Genomic DNA, 25,484 nt, shown 5'->3' with positions numbered 1-25,484 from the left:
AAGCTTGCCCTATCCTTTGAGAAAGCCAGAGCAAAGCAAACTAATCCCAAAGACGATAAAATTGAAACTGATGAATCAGTTGAACTGTTGAGTCTTCAACGGGAGATTTCTGAGCTAAATTCTGAAAGAAGAAAGAATCAATCTATGATTCATCAGTTAATGCTTGAGAATTCAAATCAAACTGAGCTTATCAATGCATGTAATAAATCATTTGTTGCTCTAGCTGAAATACAAGATAAGCAAAAATTAGTTACTGATAAAATTGGTTTAGGGTTCAGCAACCAAGATGAAAATTTCAACAGCGATAGCAAAAACTGAACATGGACAAAGGGAAATATATTCAGTTTGTAAAATCAGTTGTGGTACAAGAACAACCTGATCCAAGTAAACCAGTTGTACAACCTATTGAAAATAAGAACAAGGCTACGAGGTATTGTATTGGTTATAACCCAAAAATTTCAACTGACTCACAAAGTCAGTTACCAAATAGGTTCAGCAATAAATACCTGAACTATTCAAATGGCTACTTTAATTACTATAACAATAAGCCAGTTCAGAAAGAAATCGGCTGAACAACCAGTTGAACAAGGCTAAAGCCCATATTGCTTCATCTGCACACTACACATCAAGCACACACAAGCCGACAAAAACTTGTTGGAACACAACAACTGGAAAGTCAGTTAGACTGGTTCAAGTCTGGGTTCCTAAAGGACTAATCAGTTTAGGACCGAAATAGATGTGGGTACCAAGATTATATATTGTGTGTGATTGCAGGTGACAGGTACAAACAAGGAATCGACCTGGTATCTGGACAGTGGATGCTCGCGTCATATGACAGGGGATGCAAGTGTTATCCCAACTGATCAAATACACTGGTCCAAACATCAGTTTTGGAGACAACTCTAAAGGTAAAAATGTGGGTAAGGGTAATCTTATCCATGGAAATTTTACTATCAAAGGTGTTTTACTAGTTGAGAATTTGAAGTATAACTTTATTAGCATCAGTCAGTTATGCGACAATAAATTCTCAGTTCAGTTTGACAGACACTTGCTCAGTTAGAGACTCAACTGATGAGTTCATCCTAACTAGTAATCGTTGTGGGAATACCTACAAAGTCAGTTGGACTGATCAACCTTATGCACCAGTTTGTTTTATAGCTTCCAAATTTCCTAAGAACTGGTTGTGACATAAAATGTTAAACCACCTAAACTTTAAATTCATTGCTTATATGAATAACCATGATTTTGTTACTGGTTTGCCAAAAATAGATTTTTCAAAAGATAAAATTTGTTCAGCATGTCAGTTTGGTAAGCAAGTAAGATCTTCATTTAAAAACAAGGTTTGTAAATCATCTTCCCGATGCTTAGAACTGCTACATATGGATTTTTTTGGTCCTATATCAGTAATGAGCTTAGGGGGAATGAAAGACACCTTAGTAGTCGTGAATGATTTTTCAAGATTTACTTCGGTTATCTTTCTTAAATCCAAAGACCAAACTGCTGCACAACTGATTAAGCTTTTCAAAAGACTATTAGATGAAAAATCAATTGTAGTTGATCGAATAAGGTCTGATTGAGGGACTAAATTCATCAAGCAAAATCTTTCACAATTTTTAGAAAATACTGGGATCAAGCACGAGCTCTCAGCAGCAAGAACTACTAAGCAAAATGGTGTAGCTAAGAGAAGAAATCGGACCATTAAAGAAGCTGCTAGAACAATGTTGGCTAATTCTGGTATTTCTCAAAGGTTCTGGGCAGAAGCAATAAACACTGCATGTTACAATCAGAACAGATCAATGATTAATAAGAATCATTTGAAAACACCGTATGAGATCTGGAATGGACGCAAAAGCGTGGTTTGTTATTTCAAAATATTCGGCTGTAGATGTTTTATTCTTGATAATGACAAAAATCATTTAAAAGCTTTTGATGCTAAATCTGCAGAGAGAATATTTCTTGAGTATTCATCAATTAGTAAAGCTTACAGGGTTTTTAAAAAATGCACTTTAAATGTAGAAGAGTCTATTCATGTTGTATTTGATGAATCTGTGTAACTGATAAGCCAACTGATCCAGTTGAGCTAGTTGATTTCCTTACAGATATTAGTTTGGAGGATGATAATGAAGGAGAGAATCACATTAATCGAAATATCCTTCAAACACCAGAACCAGAGGTTCTGGATCAATCAGTTGAACAAGAAATTATTACTGATAATCAGTTGGTGGAGCAAAATGATAATAATCAGTTACCAACTGATACAACAGCAACTGAAACTGAAGAAAATATTCAGTTGCCAACCGAAGCAGTTGCTGAGATGGATGCAACAAATACTGAGTACAGATGGAAGAAATTACATCCACCAGAATTGGTAATAGGTAATCCATCTGATCCGGTAAGAACTCGGAATAAAAATTTTAATTTATTTGTTCATTCAGATTTTGTTTCCCAACTGGAACCTAAGAAAACTGATGAAGCTCTTGCTGATTCTAACTGGATAAATGCCATGCAAGAAGAGCTAAATAAATTTACCCATAACAATGTCTGGAACTTAGTTCTAAGACTAGTTTCTAAAACCATTATAGGTACAAAGTGAGTTTATAGAAACAAACAAAACGAAGATGGTTCAGTTGTGCGCAACAAAGCAAGGTTTGTAGCACAAGGATATATGCAAGAAGAAGGAATATATTACGATGAAACTTATGCACCCGTTGCAATACTAGAAGCAATCAGAATCTTCCTTTCTTATGCCTCATTCAAGAATTTTAAAGTCTACCAGATGGACGTGAAGAGTGCATTTTTGAACGGTCAGTTGTAGGAAGAAGTATATGTTGAACAACCACCAGGTTTTGTTAATCACTCTCTTCCTGATCAAGTTTATCGTTTGAACAAAGCCTTATATGGTCTTAAACAAGCTCAAAGAGCTTGGTATGAAACTCTTTCAAAATTCATAACTGATCATGATTTTACTGTTGGATCAGTTGATTAGACTTTATTCAAATTTTCAAATAATGATCAGATTTTACTTGTGCAAATATCTACTGATGATATTATTTTTGTGTCATCTAACCCCAAATTATGTTAGAAATTTTCCAAGTTAATGCAAAACAAATTCGAGATGAGTATGTTGGGTGAACTGACATTTTTCCTCGGTCTGCAAGTGAAACAACTGGAAACTGGTATTTTTATCAGTCAAACAAAATATACGAAGGAATTGATTAAGAAATTTGGAATGGAAACATGTTCAGGTGCAAGTACTCCCATGAGTTCATCAATCAAACTAGACAATGATCAAGGGAGAATATCAGTTGAGACGACAATTTACAGAGGTTTAATAGGTTCATTATTGTACATAACTTCTAGTCGTCCTGATATTGTATTTGTTGTTTGCATGTGTGCTAGATTTCAGGCAGATCCTAAGCAATTGCATTTTACAGCTGCCAAGCGCATTTTAAAATATCTTAAAGGCACACAAAATGTGGGCTAATGTTATGCTAAGGATTCTTCTTTCAATTTAGTTGGATATTCAGATGCAGATTATGCAGGATGTAAGCTAGATTGTAAAATCACTAGTAGATCAATCCAGTTTCTAGGAGACATATTGATTTCATGGTTCAGCAAGAAGCAAACATCCATATCAACTTCCACAAATGAAGCAAAATATCTTACTGCTGGAAGCTGCTGTGCACAACTAATCTGGATTCAGAAATAACTGAAAGACTATGGAGTCATTGCAAAAGAATCACCAATATTTTGTGATAATACAAGCACGATTTAAATTTCATACAATACAGTTCTTCACTCTAGGACAAATCATATTGATGTCAGGCATCACTTCATCAGAGATCATGCTATGAAGAAAGCAATAAGACTGGAATACATACCAACTGAACAACAAGCAGCTGACATCTTCACCAAACCTCTACCAGAGACAAAGTTTTCTCATTTCCGCAATATTCTTGGTTTAATTGATTTGTCTTAATTATATCAATTTTAATGGTGTTATGTCAGTTATTATTAATTTTTATTCAGTTATTCAAATATCAGTTAGTAATTATTCTGTAAGCTATCATCAGTTAGTTAATTGTTTGTCAACTGATATCAGTTCATATGCAGATAAGGAAAGAGCAATGAATCGAAACAACAATTTTATTGATAAAATCTCATCCAGATTACACGATTCAGTTCCTTTTCAGTAGAATCTTGCCAAAGGGACAGCCAATTAGATAATTCATGACAGTTAATTCTTCTGAAGCTTTCTGAAGAAAAAATCTTTTCCAGCACATTCCACTCCTTCATAAGCATCGGCTGAATAAGACCTTCATTAGTGGCAAGATCTGAAGTATGGCTGACTTCAAGACGCTTCTTATATTTTCTTGCAGTTGCCTTCTGATTATTAGTAGCAACTAATCCATCACGTTGAATGGTCAGGAGCTCGTGTATCTTGGTCCAAGTGGACATGACCTTTGATAAAACGAGTTCTTCAATAGGTTCCTTCAATCTCTCCAAACGGCAAGGTGTTAATGCAGAAAGAGAGATGTTGGAACTCTTTTAACTATCCATCGGTATTTAACTGTTATTATCTAATGACTTTGCTCTTATTTATAGATAGAATGATATTGAAGAAATAGAAGAAGACGAAGAGACACTAGTCAACTGCAAACCCTTCAACTTATTCAGACTAAGCTTCTCTTACTCTTTTTTTTATTAATACGCATTTATTGAGGGGGAATATCGAATATAAATGGTTAACTGAGAAGACATTAGTCAGTTGGTCTTCAACTGAACTGACTCAGCTTTCAACTGATCACTCAGTTGCTGACCTAACTGATCTTCTCCAATAAGTTAACTAATTAATCGATAAATATTCCATAATAAGTGATGTGACTGATATTCCGCATTTAATACATGTCTTTCCATGAATTGTGTTTTAAAATGTGGCCCAACGTAATCATTTAAATATTACACACGTTTTCATCACATGTACATACGATTTTATTCGATTTATCTTGGACTGACATGTGTCCATAGCTTTGAACAGTCACACACATATCTACTTGTATCTGCCTCATTTCAGTTTTTCTTTACGCGCATTTTATTCTACAGAGCAAATCAATAAACATAACCTTCTTTCTCGCAGATAACCAATCTTTCATCAATGGCAAACAAAATTCCAGCATATATGTTAAACGCAATGGCTATTGATTTTGATTCAGTACTGTCTGTCCAGGATGAGGATATCAAGAGTGTGTTTATCAAACTGGAGGCTACTGGACTGAAGAAATTTTTGAGAATTTCTTCCCAAGAAATTTATCCAAAAAAATTGAGGATCTCTATGCAATTTTATTTCTGCGGATGGCAAAATCTCTACACCGTCAACAATCAGTTACTGATAATCAACGAAACTCCTTCTGAAACGACCTCAATTTTTTTCTAATGTTAAATCATAAATTCTAATAAAATAATTTAACATAATCATGAATAATAATAAATTAATAATTTAAATCTCAAGTGCATAAAATAAATCCTAAAACATCACCTAACAAAAACTTCCTAAATTGACCTTTTAAAAAGATCAACTAACAATAACAATAAAGCATAAAAATATCTAATAAAAATCATTAACATAAATCCTTAAAATCTTTAATCTATCTAGCTAGTGCGGAAACCTAAAGGCCTTCGGGTGTTTACTGCTGCACTCGATCCACTTAATCGTCAATGCCTCTCATAAATCATCAAATCCTGCATCATAAAAACCTAGTGAGTCTAATGACTCAGCACGTTCTAAACATGAATAACAAATAATACATATACAATCACATGCATTAAAATCATACTTTTATTTAAAATAGCTTTTGAACATAATTAAACCATTTAAAATCATTTAAGCATAATTAAATTATAAATCGTAAAATCATTTTAAAATAACTTTAAGTGTAAGGCCCGAGAATTGGATTATCATAATCAGACTTGTTTTGTTGATAATTAAGGGGATTGTAGACGCATTGTATCGGACCGGAAGAGACGGAAAAGTAGATGCAATTTTTGGTGTGAGATGAGCTCGGCGCATATGCGCCACCAGTCCGGCGCATATGCGCGACATTTCCAGAAACATTGGCGCACATGCGCGAGTAGATACGCGCATATGCGCGACACGTCCAGAATCTTTGGCGCATATGCGCGAGATGAAGCGCGCATATGCGCGAGGAGTTAAGATTGACATTGTCGAGACCAGTAGGTCTCGCGCATATGCACGGGTAATGTCGCGCATATGCGCGAGACGTGTTGATCAAAAATTAAACCATGTGTCCTTGCCATGCATATATAGTGTATGTGTCTTCCTTTCCTCATGAGTTCAGCAGGCAAGAACCGAGAGCACTCCATAGAAATTCTCAAGTTTCATTCCATCTTTGAATTGTGATTACTCAAGATCTAGCCATCCAATTTTAATTCAAGTTTATATTTGTGCTCCTTGCATCAAAGGCTACAAGAGGATGTAAGTTTTATTCAATTCCTAGATAGTTTGAAGTTTACATGTTGGAGAAATTCTGATATGCTTGTAGTTATGTGTTCTTGAGATCATAGACATCGTAGAAATGTAAACAGATCGAGAAAATGATAGCATATGACATGATTATGATTTTCAGCATGTATTGAGTTGAGATATGCAGATTTTAAGATGATAATGAGTATATTGTGCTGATTATGAATTGAGGATTAGGACTTGTTGATATATGTTGAGATTTGAGTTGATCGGTATCGAGAAAGTACGTCGTTATGCCGTCGAAATGTACCGAGAATGAATATTGCTACATACATGTATTGGTTGAGTTGAATGTTGATCTTGTATCTATTGAACATTGCCATTTCAGATTGATATTGACACATTCGACATCGAGACTTCGATTACGACACAGATTGTGCAACGAAAGGTATAATCCAATGTTTGTTTGGGGAAGATACAACTCAAATGAGATTCAATTTGAGTTTTCCCAACAAAATCACATACTTGTTCTATTTGTACTTTATATTGATTTATATATATGTACTGAGATAGGAGTGTCATTGGTAGATACGCCAATTTTCTAAACGGTCGGTGATATTGATGCTTCAGATCAGATTCACTCCGATTGTAGATTTCGATACAGACCAGACCGAAGTTTAGGAATAAGATGTAACGCCACCACGATTGGGAGAGTAGGTGGGATACCTGTTACATCTTATTCACACTGAGATTCCTAGACTTAGATACGAGTTGAGTTAAAGAGTAAGAGTCAGATTGTTTTATCTGTATTCACTAATGTGTCATAATTACTGATTATGTGTTATGATTTGTATGACATGCATGTACACATGTTTTATACTGGGATTTATTCTAACCGGAGTTTCCGGCTGTTGTTGTGTCTGTATGTGTGCATAACAACAGGTAGGGCTGGATCTGGGTCGCAGCAGAGATGAGAGATGAATATAGCGTGGTGATCACGGGCATAGCAGATGTACTAGTAGTTGTACTTTTGTCATGTACTGTATTTGAATACTGGTTTGTTGAATATGTACTGGACAAGACATGTATATTATGTTTGTAGAAATAAAATAAATGAGGACCTTGTGCATGTTTATATACATTTGAATTAATGTTAAAAGCAAAAATTTGACCCACATTTTCTAGCAAAGATCCAACTAATCCTAAAAAGAATCGAGTTAGAGCCCGGGTCCCCACAACAGGTGGTATCAGAGCAGTAGGTTCTGTAGACTGAGATAGAATAGAATGAGCGGGGTAGATCGAGTCTTCTTTCTTGCTTTTGATGTGCTAGCATGATTTATTGCTTTCCCTATTACATGTTGTATTGTTATCTGAATTCATTTACAGCATGTGCTTGTAAAGACTGAATCAGAACAAATTCTGGATCAGAGGTATATGATCAGAGGAGGGCTGAGACAGATTGTATAGATTGTGTACTAATCTTTTGATAATCAGATATGTCACCTAGAAGAATACCACAACCAGCTGCAGGTCAAGTGCCAGAACAGGGTAGTACGTCAGGTACTCAGATGGATGTGATAGCTACACCTATGGAGACGTTATTAAAGAGGTTTCAGTCATTCCATCCACCTATCTTGAAGGGCACGGAGACTGCAGTGGATTTTGAGAGCTGGTTAGACGATATAGAGATGCTGTTTGAATCTCTTGCCTATACAGATGAACGAAGAGTGAAGTTGATTGGGCATCAGTTGCAGGAAGTGGCAAAGATTTGGTGGCTTACAACGAAACGAGCCTTGGAGCATAGAGGTATCGATATTACTTGGAAGGTATTCAAGGATGAATTTTATCAACGTTTCTTTCCAGTCTCCTATCGAAAAGACAAAGGAGCCGAATTTGCCAACTTGAGACAGGGGCAGTGGAACATAGAAGAGTATTTTGCCAAGTTTTCTTCCTTGCTTCGATTTGCGCCACACGTGGCAGAAAATGATGAAGCGGTCGCCGATCAATTCATCAATGGTTTAAACCCTGATATTTTTACTTTGGTGAACACGGGACGACCCAATACCTTTTCTGATGCACTGAACAGAGCAAAAGAAGCAGATGCTGGCTTGATCAGGCAGCGAGGAGCTCCTATAGTGCTCAGAGTCAGAGACCGCCACAGCCCGCCGCACAGTTTCCACCACCTCTTCATCGATTTGATAGTGGAAGCAGTAGTAGTGGCAAGAAAGATTCGTTGAAAGCTAAAGGCAAGCAGTTCAAGAGAGCAGGGAGCAGTTCGTCGAGCTCCAGCGGGTCACGACAGAGAGGTCCTGGACAGAGTACGGATTTTTCAGCTGTGTATTGTAGTTCTTGCGGAGGCCGACATGCCACAGAGCAGTTTCAGGGAGTGATGGGCAGATGCAACATATGTAGGCAACAGGGACATTTCGCCAAAGTCTGTCCACAGAGAGGTGCACAGAAATTCCAAGGTGCAGGGTCACCTGCATCAGTGACTCAGCCTGAGAGGCAAGCTTTGTCTGTCCATTCCTTCCAGCCCACTCATACACAGTCCCAGCCTAGAGCCAGAGGTGGCCAGATAGTGAGCCAACCTCCCAGACAACAGGCTCAGGTGTTTGCATTGACGGAGGAGCAAGCCCAAGATGCACCAGACGATGTGATTGCAGGTAACTGTTTTCTTTGTGGTTATCCTGCCTATGTATTGATAGATACAGGTGCATCACATACATTTATATCAGAACGTTTTGCATTGATACATGCATTGCCTGTCGAGTCATTGTCTATTGTAGTGTCTATTTCTTCTCCATTGGGAAGTGGTTTGATATCTGTGACTTCAGTTAGACAGTGTATACTACAGTTTGAGGGATATGAGATTGATTTAGACTGTGTTGTACTTGGCTTATCTGATTTTGATTGTATTGTCGGGATTGACATGTTAACCAAGTACAGAGCCACCGTAGACTGTTTTCATAAGATTGTCAGATTCAGACCTGAAATGACAGAAGAATGGAAATTCTACGATAAGGGTTCCAGATCTCGGATTCCCTTAGTGTCTGCTCTGACTATGAGTAGATTGCTGCAGAAAAGAGCAGAGGGGTTCCTTATTTATTCTGTAGACTTACACAAATCGAGCCCGGCATTGGCAGATTTGCCAATAGTACGGGAGTTTGCAGATGTATTTCCAGATGAGATCCCAGGGTTACCCCCAGCCCGAGAGGTAGATTTCAGTATTGATCTTATTCCAGTTATCGTTCCTATATCTCGAGCTCCGTATAGGATGGCGCCGATAGAGTTGAAAGAATTGAAAGCACAGTTAGAAGATCTTCTAGCCAAGGGATATATCAGATCCAGTGTATCTCCTTGGGGCGCTCCAGTGCTATTCGTGCGCAAGAAAGATGGTTCCATGAGATTATGCATCGATTACCGGCAACTGAATAAAGAAACGGTGAAGAATAAATATCCATTGCCGCGTATTGACGATTTATTCGATCAGTTACAGGGATCATCTGTCTATTCCAAGATTGATTTGAGATCGGGATATCACCAACTGAGAGTTAGAGATGTTGACATACCGAAGACAGCATTCCGAACCAGGTATGGACATTATGAATTTGTTGTCATGCCTTTTGGTTTAACGAATGCTCCAGCGGTGTTTATGGGATTGATGAACCGTGTCTTTCAGAGGTATTTGGATGAGTTTGTGATTGTTTTTATTGATGATATCATGGTTTATTCTAAGAATCTGAATGAACATGCCAATCATTTGAGAATTGTGTTGCAAACGTTGAGAAATGAAAGATTATTTGCTAAACTGTCAAAGTGTGAGTTTTGGCTGAGACGGGTTGTCTTCTTGGGTCATATCATATCTGAAGACGGTATTTCTGTGGATCCGAGTAAAGTTGAAGCTCTGATCAGTTGGCCGAGACCGACTTCTGTGTCTAAGATACGCAGTTTCATGGGTCTGGCAGGGTACTATCGACGATTCATCAAAGATTTCTCCAGCATTGCAAAGCCGATTACCCAGTTGACAGAGAAGAATGCTCCGTTTGTATGATCTGAGGAGTGTGAGTCTAGCTTTCTAGAGTTGAAGAAGAGGCTGACCAGTGCACCTGTCTTGATGATTTCTTTAGGTACTGGCGATTTCATTGTATATTGTGATGCATCTCACAGAGGGCTAGGATGTGTTCTTATGGAGCGAGGTCATGTAATTGCGAATGCCTCAAGACAACTGAAGCCACACGAGATTCGATACCCAATTCATGATCTTGAATTAGCGGCTATTGTTTTTGCATTGAAGATTTGGCGTCATTATCTTTATGTCGAGAAATTTGAGATCTACTCTGATCACAAGAGCCTAAAATATTTGTTTTCTCAGTCAGAGTTGAACATGAGACATCGTAGATGGATCGATTTGTTGAAAGATTTTGATTGCGAAACCAAATACTATTCAGGGAAGTCAAATGCAGCAGCAGATGCCTCGAGTCGAAAGGTATATGCCCTATCCTTATCGACGATAGGTGTTTCGAATTTAGTTGAAGATTGTTGTTTGTCTGGTTTAGCATTTGACACAGATAGTATGAAACTTGCTACGATCCAAGTTGAGCCAGATTTGATTATGAGAATCAAGGAAGCCCAAAAAACTGATCAGGATGTGCAGAAGTCGATTGATATGGTCAGATCAGGACATCAGTCTGAGTATCAGGTACATGATTTTGTTCTGTATGTGAATAACCGTATTGTAGTGCCAGATGTTCCAGAATTGAAACAACAGATTATGTCAGAAGCGCACTGTAGTCGGTTTAGTATTCATCCTGGTGGCAAGAAGATGTACAATGACTTGAAGACACAATTCTGGTGGAAACAGATGAAGTCAGATATTGCAGAATTTGTGTCTAAGTGCTTGAATTGCCAACAGGTAAAGGCCGAGAGAAAGAAGCCCGGAGGTTTACTTCAGAGTTTATCCATTCCAGAATGGAAATGAGATCACATTTCCATGGATTTCATGACGAAGTTACCTCGATCCTCCCGGGGCTGTGATGCGATTTGGGTCATTATTGACAGATTAACCAAATCAGTGTGTTTTATTCCATACAGAATGACATATCGACACGATCAGATGGCAGAGTTGTATGTTAGAAAGGTAGTCAGATTGCATGGTGTGCCAGTCTATCGTATCAGATCGTGAATCCACGATTCACTTCACACTTTTGGCACAGTTTACAGCAGGCTTTAGGTACGACATTGCACCTGAGTACTGCCTATCATCCCCAGACAGATGGACAGTCAAAGCGGACTATCCAGACTTTAGAGGACATGTTGAGAGCTGTAGTTCTAGATTTCAGCACTAGTTGGCAAGATTCACTGCCACTTTGTGAATTCTCGTACAACAACAGCTATCAGACGAGCATTGAGATGGCTCCGTTTGAAGCCTTGTATGGCAAGAAGTGCAGGATCTCCGTTGTACTGGGATGATATTTCTGAGGTACCAGAACTTGGGCCTGATATGATTCGTGAAATGACTGAGAAGGTAAAGATAATCCAGAAGAGAATGAAGACGGCACAGGATAGACAAGCCAAGTATGCCAATATCAGACGTAGACCGTTAGTATTTGAACAAGGAGACAGAGTATTTTTGAAGATTTCTCCTTTCAGAGGCATTGTCAGATTTGGCAAGCGTGGAAAGTTGTCTCCTAGATACATCGGTCCTTACGAAATTCTTGAGAAGATTGGCGATCGAGCATATCGACTGGCTCTTCCTCCTTCTTTATCTGGGATACATGACGTTTTTCATGTATCGATGTTGCGTAGATATATGTCAGATATTTCTCATGTCATTCAGCCTGACGAAGCCGAGCTTGATCAGACGTTGAGTTATGTTGAGCAACCGATACAGATTCTTGATCGGAAAGAGAAGCAGCTCAGGACGAAGACTATTCCACTTGTAAAAGTCCAGTGGAGTTGTCATGGTATCGAGGAAGCGACTTGGGAGACAGAAGCAGATATGAGACAGAGATATCCCGAGCTATTTCTATGACGTGAGTATTTATTCAGTTTTAATTATATTGCATCTTGTATATACTTCGATTGATTGAAGTCGATTTCGAGGACGAAATCATTTCTTAGAGGGGGAGAAATGTAAGGCCCGAGAATTGGATTATCATAATCAGACTAGTTTTGTTGATAATTAAGGTGATTGTAGACGCATTGTATCGGACCGAAAGAGACGGAAAAGTAGATGCAATTTTTGGTGTGAGATGAGCTCGGCGCATATGCGCCACCAGTCCGGCGCATATGCGCGACATTTCCAGAAACATTGGCGCACATGCGCGAGTAGATACGCGCATATGCGCGACACGTCCAGAATCTTTGGCGCATATGCGCGAGATGAAGCGCGCATATGCGCGAGGAGTTAAGATTGACATTGCCGAGACCAGTAGGTCTCGCGCATTTGCGCGGGTAATGTCGCGCATATGCGCGAGACGTGTTGATCAAAAATTAAACCATGTGTCCTTGCCATGCATATATAGTGTATGTGTCTTCCTTTCCTCATGAGTTCAGCAGGCAAGAACCGAGAGCACTCCATAAAAATTCTCAAGTTTCATTCCATCTTTGAATTGTGATTACTCAAGATCTAGCCATCCAATTTTAATTCAAGTTTTTATTTGTGCTCCTTGCATCAAAGGCTACAAGAGGATGTAAGTTTTATTCAATTCCTAGATAGTTTGAAGTTTACATGTTGGAGAAATTCTGATATGCTTGTAGTTATGTGTTCTTGAGATCATAGACATCGTAGAAACGTAAACGGATCGAGAAAATGATAGCATATGACATGATTATGATTTTCAGCATGTATTGAGTTGAGATATGCATATTTTAAGATGATAATGAGTATATTGTGCTGATTATGAATTGAGGATTAGGACTTGTTGATATATGTTGAGATTTGAGTTGATCGGTATCGAGAAAGTACGTCGTTATGCCGTCGAAATGTACCGAGAATGAATATTGCTACATACATGTATTGGTTGAGTTGAATGTTGATCTTGTATATATTGAACATTGCCATTTCAGATTGATATTGACACATTCGACATCGAGACTTCGATTACGACACAGATTGTGCAACGAAAGGTATAATCCAATGTTTGTTTGGGGAAGATACTACTCAAATGAGATTCAATTTGAGTTTTCCCAACAAAATCACATACTTGTTCTATTTGTACTTTATATTGATTTATATATATGTACTGAGATAGGAGTGTCATTGGTAGATTCGCCAATTTTCTAAACGGTCGGTGATATCGATGCTTCAGATCAGATTCACTCAGATTGTAGATTTCGATACAGACCAGACCGAAGTTTAGGAATAAGATGTAACGCCACCACGATTGGGAGAGTAGGTGGGATACCTGTTACATCTTATTCACACCGAGATTCCTAGACTTAGATACGAGTTGAGTTAAAGAGTAAGAGTCAGATTGTTTTATCTGTATTCACTAATGTGTCATAATTACTGATTATGTGTTATGATTTGTATGAAACTGCATGACATGCATGTACACATGTTTTATACTGGGATTTATTCTCACCGGAGTTTCCGGCTGTTGTTGTGTCTGTATGTGGGCATAACAACAGGTAGGGCAGGATCTGGGTCGCAGCAGAGATAAGAGATGGATATAGCGTGGTGATCACAGGCATAGCAGATGTACTAGTAGTTGTACTTTTGTCATGTACTGTATTTGAATACTGGTTTGTTGAATATGTACTGGACAAGACATGTATATTATGTTTGTAGAAATAAAATAAATGAAGACCTTGTGCATGTTTATATACATTTGAATTAATGTTAAAAGCAAAAATTTGACCCATATTTTCTAGCAAATATTCAACTAATCCTAAATAGAATCGAGTTAGAGCGCGGGTCCCCACATTAAGAATAAATAAATCCATCAAAAATCATTTAAAATAAGCTTTGAGCATAAATAAATCATTTTAAAAATATCTTTAATCCTCATCATAAATCATATATCATAACGATCATTTTTATCATAAGCTTTCAATCATATATCATTTTGGGTGAAGTTTGATCCTTGAAAGTGACTAGCTTTTATAATCGATCGACTGATCAGTCTTTAGCTCCACATGGATCATGGGGGTGTGCACTAGGCTCCACCATGGAAATACGATCGTCGGGGTTCCCTTGGGGGTCATTTCTCATAGACGGGTTCCCTCGGGGCCTTTTCCCACAAATGGGTTCCCTCTGGGGCCTTTTCCCGCAAATGGGTTTCCTTTAAGGCCTTTTCCCCTCATGACATCCCAATAAAATCATATATCATAAATCATATCTTTTGTCACAGTCAATTCACATCTCTCAAAATATTTTTCATTTTCTTTTAAAGTCATAAAATAGCATACTTTCCAAAAATAGCATTTTAGACAGTAAAAATTGCACATCTTTACCATAAATCAAAAAAATACATATTATCATCAAAATCATCATTTTAAATCATATAATATTATTTTACAAGCATTATGATCCTTTGGGACGCTGCCAAGCGTTTACGTATTTTCCTAAGTGTAAAATTATCGTTTTGCCCCTGGACGTAAAAATTATCGAATTTATTTTTTTCTCAGATTTAATGACATGGGATTATTATAAATAATTATTTAGGTTTAAATATAATTTTTCATAATTTTATAAAGCTTAAAACTAGGCTTTTCAATTAATTTTTTAATTAGCGTTTCGTGAGGCGATTAAATCCCGGATAATTCCAAAAACTCATTATTTTGATCCCAAATTTTAAACATAACATTTTTATTATTTATTCTACACTTCCAATTCATGAGCCACACCCGTGGACCCATGGATTCAATTTTAGCCTTTTAATTTTCTAATTTGACACCTTATCGAACCACCCGAGCCATCTCCCAATTTACTCGAGCCACGCCCAAGCCACCTCGAGCCAAACCCTAGCCAACCCACCTAGGAACCCTACCTACCAATTCCAGCCCAAGGAACATGCCCCTAACCCAAGCACAAACCTCCTGGAACCAGACCCGAACTGCACTCTTCTAAAACTCATGCTAGTAGACTCCTAATCAGCCTAGGTCACCTCCAGCCGAGCCACCCCCGAGCCCAACCAACCATGACCACCCCTGGACCACGTCCAGCCCCTGCCCAAACCAGCCCAAGCCCTGGACCCAAGCTGCGAACCACCTGGAACAGAAACAGCCTGCGCGTCCCCTCCCAGGCGCTCCCACATTTTTGCTCTGCCCTCTCTGGACCAATCCAGTCCCCTGAACCCAGCCCTTCCTAACCCTTTTTGGACCATCCTAATCCATCGTCTAGAACACCTAGCCCAGCCTCAAACCAAGCCGCATCTCCACATACAGCAGCCTAACGCGAGAAGATCTTGGGGAGAGTCCTAGTTTTTGTTGACTCTTCCCCAGCCTAAACCACGAGTTCTAGCCATGCTAGGACTCTTCCTAGGACCTAGCCACAACCCTTAGGACCCAACCCCCAAACCTGGTTGAGCCCCAAGACCCCATGCAAACAAGCCGACTCCTACATCAAGACATGCATGAAATTGTTCTTAAATGACCCTCGGCTCTCTCCTGTAATTCTTCCCCTTCGGTTCCAGCTTGTTTTTCTTTTATTTTATCATGTTTTTTCCCTAATTCATTCATATTTTATCATGTTATGGCAGTGTGTCCTTTGGTTTCAAAAACGATTTCAAAACAAGCGTAAAATCGTTAAAACTTTGAAAATAGGTAACGTACCGTAGAATAATCTAACCCATGTATTTTTCATGCATAATCAAATAAAACACACATAATATGATTTGTATGATGTTTTAAAATTGGTTAGGAACGTGCCTTTGCGTTTATAACGCTCGAATTTTCAATCGTCGGCGAGAAAGGACGAACGAGCGATGAAGAACACAAGCTTTCTTCTCCTTATTTTTTCGAAAATTATTGTTTGTGCTAGTGGAGGATTTCGGCTGATTGAAGGTGTATTGTGAGGTTTTGAAGGCCTAATACGTAACGCCCAGACATTCGTATGTTTATGATGTAAGGTAATGATTACGATTAAGTATGTTCCTTGTTCCTTTAATGGTTTATCATGATGATCGTTTGGGATATGTGATGTAATGGTGATGGTTTATGGCTTCAAGATATGATATAAATGGTATTGAATGATATAGAATGAAACAGAGAATGTATGGGTAGAATAGAAAGTTGATTTTTAGCCAAATAGGTAATGGAAGTGCTGAAACGGTATGAAACTATGGCAGTAGTTGTGGTTTTTAGCATAATATTTTGTATATTGATCCGAATGATGTGAGGCTACTTTCATTCGAAAGATAAGATATAAGGCTATAACTTTCATGTTTTGAGTTTTGTTCAAATCATTGTGGAAGACAAGCCAAAAGCGCCCCGAAGTGTGTCGTGTGTATTGTCATTCCTCCAGTGACACATGTTGGGAGATCAAGCATAACGCTTTACTCAGACCTTCAAATGACATGAGGCTAATTGGAGATTCAAGCCAAGACATAGAGCTACATATTTCATGTTTAACACTTTTCCTAATTATTAAGGGAAGAGGCATTTCGGAATCGATCTTTGTTATAACTTTACGTAGAGCACGCCCGAGCGGAAAGAGTTGTCTGCCTGAGCGCGCCTAGTTCGGAAATTTTGTGTTTTTGGCCGAGAGGTCCTCGTAAGGGCGGTAAAAGATGTCCGCTCGGGCGCCCAGCAAAGTGTAAAAATGTGTTTGGGATATTTTAAGGCATAAAATTGATTGAGACACAATTTTTCCTCATTTTCTTCTCTTCTTTTCTCTTCTCCATCGATTGAAGGCTAGGGTTCTTCATCTTTTTCTTCTCCTCTCATTAAATCAAGCAATTAATCTTTAATCCAGAGTTGGAACTTCATCTTTTTAGTGGAAGGAGCAAATGTAAGTGGTTTTTCTTCTTGTTCTTGAGTTGTTGATATATGGTAAAGTTGGGGGATGATAGTTGTGATTGAAGTATTGGATTAAATGATCATTTAAGGTTATTATTTGGGTGTTGATGGTTAGTTATTTGTTTTATTGTTGTAGGATCATTGTCAAGGTTTAGGAAACCAATTGCTCCAAGTGTTGTAAGTGGAATCATTTTTTAAATGCATCACATGATCCTATATGTATGTGTTTTGATGATTTTATGACGTTAACTCCTTTCAAATTCCATTCATGATAAATATATATATATATATGTAAATATGTGTATATAGTAGTGGAATTAAATGCATTTTTGAATGAAAGGAGTTAAACTTTAAATGATGCCTCTAATGTGTTCGATAAAATGTTTGAATGAAGTTTTATATGATTGAATGATTGGATTGATAGTGATAATAGCGGTGTTGTCTCTGACAATTCTAAATCCGCAATGTAATTGTCCGATTAACGATGAAAACTTGTGATCTCTTATAAGATGCATTTTATGCAGAGGTACGTGTCCCTCCTATAAGATTCATTTTTACGAAGAGGGTTAGCAATGAATGAACTATCTTATAAGAACTATCAATTCTTCAGTTAATCAATGAAATGAATAACATCCTTATGTATTGTTATATTATGATTCTTGACGGATAATATTAATGATGATTACACGTTTATGAAATGAGATGGATAATGTTTTCAACAAAATGAAATTGAGGCTATCCATTTTATGTTTTTCAATAAAATGATATATATGTATGTTGTTAGTATTGATTCCATTTGCTGAGTTTTATACTCATTCAAGTTATGTTCATGTGATGCAGGCACAGGTAAGAAAGACTGATCATTTCTAAGTTGTCGAAGCGAGAGAAGGGAATGTGCCAAACTTTGGATATTTCAATTGGATGCTATTTTTGTTATGTTATCGTTATGATTATTTTGGGAAATATTGTAAATCTAGTTTTGGTATTTGAACTTAGAAATATGTGTAGTAACTATATTAAATGGTATCTAATGTATATGAAATCTTTTGCATGTGATTTATGTGTTGCTTGAGACATGTGGCATGTCATATTTGCGGGGAGATGCTGCCCAATTTTTTTGAAATTACACCTTTTCTCCAAATTATATTTCAAAGCTTCCGCACTGATTATGCATTAGAGCCGAGATTTTCGGACCAATGATTTGGCATATGACTTCCTCTGCTGTCGGCAATTCGGTATGTATGTACCTGCATTATTTGATATAATATGGATGTGTGGCCTCAATAATTATGATATGTTATGTGTTGAAATATTTTTAAACTAATATGTATCATATGATCATGCCGCCTAAACGAAAAGCATCAGAAGGGGAGGATTGTTCATCATCTAGAGTGGTTGATGAATTTAGCAAGTTACTGAAAGAACAGGCCAAGGTACATGGCGAGCAAATCCAGCAGCTCTTACGGATGCATAATGCAGGGCGAGGGAGAGAGCGAGAACAAGTGAGGCCCGAGCCCAGTAGTGAAGGCGCATACGAAAGATTTTGTAAGATGAAGCCACAATAATTTGATGGTAGCACTGATCCCATGGTCGCCTTGGAATGGGTCAAAGCTGTGGAGGCTATTTATGATTATATGCAATTTAACGATAATGATCGAGTCCATTGTGCCATTTTTCTATTGACCAAGACGGCGAGGAATTGGTGGGACGCCACCAAGGTATCAGTTAATGTCTCGGCACTCAAATGGCAGGAGTTTAAAGATTTATTCTACGATAAATATTTTCCTCGAGATGTTCGAAGTCAGAAAGTAAAGGAATTTCTAGAACTGAAGCAAGGAAATATGTCAATGCAAGAGTATATTCTCAAATTCGAATAGGGGTGTCAGTTTGCTCCATATCTGGCCAGTAATGACATTGAAAAGGGCGAGCATTTTCTTAGAGGTGTCCGGGCTGAAATTAAAAGAGACGTTGAAATGTCTAAAGTTGCTTCATATAAAGAGATTGTTGAAAAAGCAAGGATGTCCGAGCAGGACGAGAAGCAAATTGAAAGAGAAAAACAGTTGAAGCGCCAAGATTTTTCTACTAAGGGCCAAGGTTTTGGATGGAAGGGTAAGGGCAAGTTCAGAGGCAAAGAGAAAGAGGAGCATCGACCCAAAGCTCCTATGTCACCCCCTGCATATGATCAACATGTATGTCCAAAATGTGGCAAAATGCATACAGGTGAGTGTTTGGTTGGAAGTAATCGATGCTTTCGTTGTGGATGTGTTGGACATGTCATCAGAAATTGTCCGGTAAAAAGTGAGAAAGGGAAAGATAGGGTTCAAGGCAGAATCTTCTCAATGACCAAAGAAGGTGCAAATCCTGATTCTTCTGTTATATCAGGTACTATCTTAATTTCAGGCAAGGCCGTTCTTACATTGATTGACACAGGTGCTACGAATTCTTTTATGTCTGAAATTTTCTTGCGCTCCTTGAATATTGTTCCATCTTATGAACCCCTCCACTATATTATTTTGTTGCCATCGGGAGATGAATTATGGCATTCTAGTATTCATAAAGGTTGTACCATACAAGTGAATGAGAAAATCTATTTTGTTGATCTTATTATTATTCCCATGGTGGCGTTGATGTTATTTTGGGAATGGACTGGCATCGTCATATCGTGCCGTTATTGACTGCGTGGCTAAGACGGTGCGATTTCCTGCAGAAGATGATGATAGCGGAATTTTCCAGAGTTCAGGTATTTTGCTTTGCACTCCTTATATTTCTTGTCTCAAAGCTCGAGAAATGTTATCGAAGGGGTGTCAAGGGTTTTTAGCTGCTGTAATAGATGTAAATACTGAGATGAAAATAAAGTTGAATGAGATTGAGGTAGTTCAGGATTTTCCTGACGTATTTGCAGATGATGTGCCTGGATTACCACCTGACCGTGAAGTTGAGTTTGTGATTGACGTGGTTCAAGGTACTTCTCCGATTTCAAAATCTCCTTACCGAATGGCCCTGAATGAAATGAAGGAACTGAAGAATCAGTTGCAGGATCTATTAGACAAAGGCTTTATTCGTCCAAGTTCTTCTCCGTGGAAAGCTCCAGTTCTATTTGTCAAAAAGAAAGATGGATTTTTACGGTTGTGCATTGATTACAGAGAGATCAATAAAGCCACGATCAAGAATAAGTATCCATTGCCGAGGATTTACGATAGCGACAGTGCTTTCAAAGATCGATCTGCTTTCTGGTTATTATCAGCTGAAAGTTAGGGAAGCCGACATCCCTAAAACTGCATTCAGAACCATTTATGCCCATTATGAGTTCTTAGTCATGTCATTTGGGTTGACGAACGCTCCGTCGGTCTTCATGGATCTAACGAATCGGGTCTTCAAGCCATATCTGGATAGCTTCTCTATCGTTTTCATTGACGATATCCTGATTTATTCCAAGACTCGGGAACTTCATGCCGAGCATCTCAGAATTGTATTGCAGTTAATGAGGGAAAAGTAGTTATACGCAAAGTTGAAAAAGTGTGAATTCTGGTTAGAGCAAGTATCATTTCTGGGCCATATCGTTTCGAGAGACGGCATTGCAGTGGATCCCATGAAGATTGAAGCGATTAAACAATGGCCTATTCCTACGACAGTCTCCGAGGTGCGTAATTTTCTTGGTTAAGCAGGTTATTATCGACGTTTTATTGCCAATTTCTCAAAAATAGCCCTGCCATTAACCAATCTGACGAGGAAAGTGGTGAGGTTTGAGTGGGCAAACGAGTGCCAACACGGATTTCAAGTGTTGAAAGACAAGTTGACATCAGCTCCTATCCTAGCACTTCCATGCGGCACTGAAGATTTTATTGTATACACTGATGCGTCAAAGATGGGACTTGGAGCTGTACTGATGCAGCGCGGGAAAGTAATCGCTTATGCTTCTCGTCAGTTGAAGGATTACGAGAAGAATTATCCAACCCACGATCTTGAGTTGGCTGCTGTGGTTTTCGAATTGAAAATATGGAGGCATTATCTGTGTGGCAAGAAATGTGAAGCTTTCACAGACCAAAAGAGCTTGAAATATCTATTCTCATAGAAGAAACTCAATATGCGGCAGATGAGGTGGTTAGAACTTGTTAAAGATTATGATGTGACCATTAGCTACCACCAAGGTAAAGCAAACGTTGTTGCAGATGCTTTGAGCTGCAAGTCAGTTTCTTCTTTGAGCTCATTGATTCAAAAGCCGTTGTTATTGGATCTTCAGAGGAGCGAGATTGCTATAGTAGAGCAAGGGACCATCGCTAGACTTTCAGCTTTGGTTATTCAACCTACATTGACAGATAGGATACGACGGGAGCAACCTAATGACAATCAGTTGATGGAATTGCGATCCAAAGCCTATAAGAAAGGAAATACAAAATTGGCAGTGAACACTGATGATTTATTAACGTTTAGAGGTCAGATATGTGTTCCCAGCGGTGATTACATTCGACGGGATGTTTTGACAGAAGCTCATACCGCGCCATATTCGATACATCCAGGAACCACCAAGATGTATCAGGATCTCCGACGTCTATACTGTGGCCAGGTATGAAAAGTGATATTGGAAAGTTTATATTCGAATGTCTAACATGTCAGCAGTTAAAGATTGAGCATCAAAGACCTGCTGGAACTTTGTAATCCCTCCCAATCCCTCAGTGGAAGTGGGAGCACATCACTATGGACTTTGTAACGGGACTTCCAAGAACACCAAAGGGTTACAACTCCATCTGGGTGATTGTTGACAGGTTAACCAAGTCTGCTCATTTTCTTCCGGTCAAGACGACATTTAAAATGAATCAGTATGCTGAAGTCTATGGAGCTGAGATTGTGAGACTTCATGGACTACCTGTGTCAATTGTATCTGATCGTGACCCGAGGTTTACTTCTGAATTCTGAAAGAGCTTGCACAGAGCCTTGGGCACTAGGTTGTCTTTTAGCACATCATATCATCCTCAGAGTGACGGACAGTCAGAGAAGGTGATTCAGATTCTTGAAGATATGCTACGAGCCTGCACGATTGATTTTCCTAGTAGCCGGTATTCTAAATTGTCACTTGCGGAATTTACATATAACTATACTTATCAAGCAACGATTGGCATGGCACCATATGAGGCATTGTACGACAGAAAATGTAGGTCACCATTGAATTGGGAAGAAGTCGGTGAAAGAAAGATGTTAGGACCAGAATTGGTCCAGCAGATAGCTGATGTGATTGCTTTAATTCGGGACAGAATGAAGACGGCCCAATCCAGACAGAAAAATTATGCCGATAATCGAAGAAGGCCTTTGGAGTTTGAAGTTGGAGATCATGTCTTTATCAAAATTGCTCCTCTCAAAGGGGTAATGATATTCGAGAAGAAAGGTAAGCTGAGCCCAAGATTTATCGGCCCATTTGAAATTCTGGACAGGATTGGAGAAAGAGCATATCGTCTAGCCTTACCGCCAGACTTGGATAGAGTCCACAATGTATTTCACGTCTCAATGATTAGGAAGTACATCTCGAACCCATCCCATGTTCTCAGACATGAACTGTTGGATCTGATGCCGAACTTGACTTATCAAGAATTACCAATCCAGATTTTAGATCGCAAGGTTAAAGTACTGAGGAATAAGGAGATCGGCATTATCAAGATCCTTTGGCGTAATCAGTTGGTTGAAGAAGCAACGTGGGAGCCAGAGGAGGAAATGAAGCAGCGATATCCTGAGTAATTCGCACAGTAATTGCAATTTCGGGGACAAAATTTCTTAAGGATGGGAGAATTGTAACGCCCAGACATTAATTGAAGGCTAGGGTTCTTAAGTGTATTATGTAACGCCCATCAATTGAAGGCTAGGGTTCTTCATATTTTTCTTCTCCTCTCATTAAATCAAGCAATTAATCTTCAATCCGGAGTTGGAAATTCATCTTTTAGTGAAAGGAGCAAATTTAAGTGGTTTTTTCTTCTTGTTCTTGAGTTGTTGATAGATAGTAAAGTTGGGGGATGATAGTTGTGATTGATGTATTGGATTAAATTATCATTTAAGGTTATTATTTGGGTGTTCACGGTTAGTTATTGGGTTTATTGTTGTATGATCATTGTCAAGGTTTAGGAAACCAATTGCTCCAAGTGTTGTAAGTGGAATCATTTCTTAAATGCATCACATGATCCTATATGTATGTATTTTGATGATTTTATGAGGTTAACTCCTTTCAAATTCCATTCATGATAAATATATATATATATATGTAAATATGTGTATATAGTAGTGGAATTAAATGCATTTTTGAATGAAATGAGTTAAACTTTAAATGATGCCTCTAATGTGTTCGATAAAATGTTTGAATGAAGTTTTATATGATTGAATGATTGGATTGATAGTGATAATAGCGGTGTTGTCTCTGACAATTCTAAATCCGCAATGTAATTGGCCAATTAACGATGAAAACTTGTGCTCTCTTATAAGATGCATTTTATGCAGAGGTACGTGTCCCTCCTATAAGATTCGTTTTTACGAAGAGGGTTAGCAATGAATGAACTATCTTATAAGAACTATCAATTCTTCAGTTAATCAATGAAATGAATATCATCCCTATTTATTGTTGTATTATGATTCTTGACGGATGATATTAATGATGATTCGACGTTTATGAAATGAGATGGATAATGTTTTCAACAAAATGAAATTGATGCTATCCATTTTATGTTTTTCAATAAAATGATATATATGTATCTTGTTAGTATTGATTCCATTTGCTGAGTTTTATACTCATTCAAGTTATGTTCATGTGATGCAGGCACAGGCAAGAAAGACTGATCATCCCTGAGTTGTTGAAGCGAGAGAAGGGAATATACCAAATTTTGGAGATTTCAATTGGATGCTATTTTTGTTATGTTATGGTTATGGTTATTTTGGGAAATATTTTAAATCCACTTTTGGTATTTGAACTTAGAAATATGTGTAGTAACTATATTAAATGGTATCTGATGTATATGAAATATTTTGCATGTGATTTATGTGTTGCTTGAGACAGGTGGCATGTCCTATTTAAGGAAAGATGCTGCCCGATTTTTTAAAAATTACACCTTTGTAATTTGAACCCATGATGGGACAAGGCCCCCGAGGGAGCCCAAGATCGGGATAGCCCATGGTCGTTACATAATACACTTATTTATAATTTAATTAACAAGTTAAATGGGCTTTGGTTTTGGGCTTGCTTGCTTAATGATAATTGTGCCTACTTAAATTAATTAAATTGGGCCCAACAACACTTAATTAATTAAATAATAAAAGTATATAAAATTAGTTTCCATAAAATAATAATTTTGATATTTTAAAACTCCTTGTTTGCCCAAAACCGACTTCCCGGGAAAAATCGAGCTCAACTCGTAAAATAATTCGAATTCTAACATTTTTAGAAAAATTAAATCATTTTTAATCTTATTAGGAAGCCTTGCCATTATTTAAATAAAAACACATATTCTTGTTTTGGTCGTCCCCGGTCTCCTTTCCCCTGCCTATTATCGAATATTCGGGTAAAATCCTTAATTTCATGAAAACTTGTCACATAATCATTTAATCATGCAATCATATAATAAATATCATGCAAGCATTTAAAAACAATTAAATAAAACAGTTAAGCAATTAAAATAATTTGCATGCATGTTGTTTACATAGGTTGGTTTTTCGGACTTTACAATTATCCCTCCTTTAAATAGAATTTCGTTCTCGAAATTTTCCTTGATTTGATGATTGCAAAACTTAGATTTCCTTAACCACCTCAAGCTTAACCTCTAACTTAAATCTTACTCTTAAATTCGGTCCTCAAAATCTTGAAAATTGCAATCCTAACCCAAAATTTCACAAATTCGACTCCTAAATCTAACTCAAGCAGTGCATGCACCTTATTTTTTCTAAGTTCTTCATTAATTCTACTACCCAACATGCATTTAATCATTTTCCTTGCAACATGCAACTAACATTTATATCATGCATCGTATAAACATTTAAAAGAATTTTAAACATATAAAATATAATGCAGTAA

At 37.8% G+C, this 25,484-nt stretch overlaps 1 protein-coding gene across 1 annotated transcript; it reads left to right on the top strand.

The window, feature by feature from the left end:
- Window positions 1-21,308: 21,308 nt before the first annotated feature.
- On the top strand, window positions 21,309-23,170 carry LOC142550569 (uncharacterized). Its single transcript, XM_075659643.1, has 3 exons — window positions 21,309-21,422; window positions 21,516-21,876; window positions 22,548-23,170. The coding sequence occupies exons 1-3, from the start codon at window positions 21,309-21,311 to the stop codon at window positions 23,168-23,170; spliced, it is 1,098 nt and encodes a 365-aa protein (XP_075515758.1).
- Window positions 23,171-25,484: the final 2,314 nt, after the last annotated feature.

Source organism: Primulina tabacum, chromosome 7, assembly GCF_025594145.1.
Source record: "Primulina tabacum isolate GXHZ01 chromosome 7, ASM2559414v2, whole genome shotgun sequence".
NCBI lineage: Eukaryota > Viridiplantae > Streptophyta > Magnoliopsida > Lamiales > Gesneriaceae > Primulina > Primulina tabacum.
This window is presented reverse-complemented; position numbering and strand designations above follow the sequence as displayed.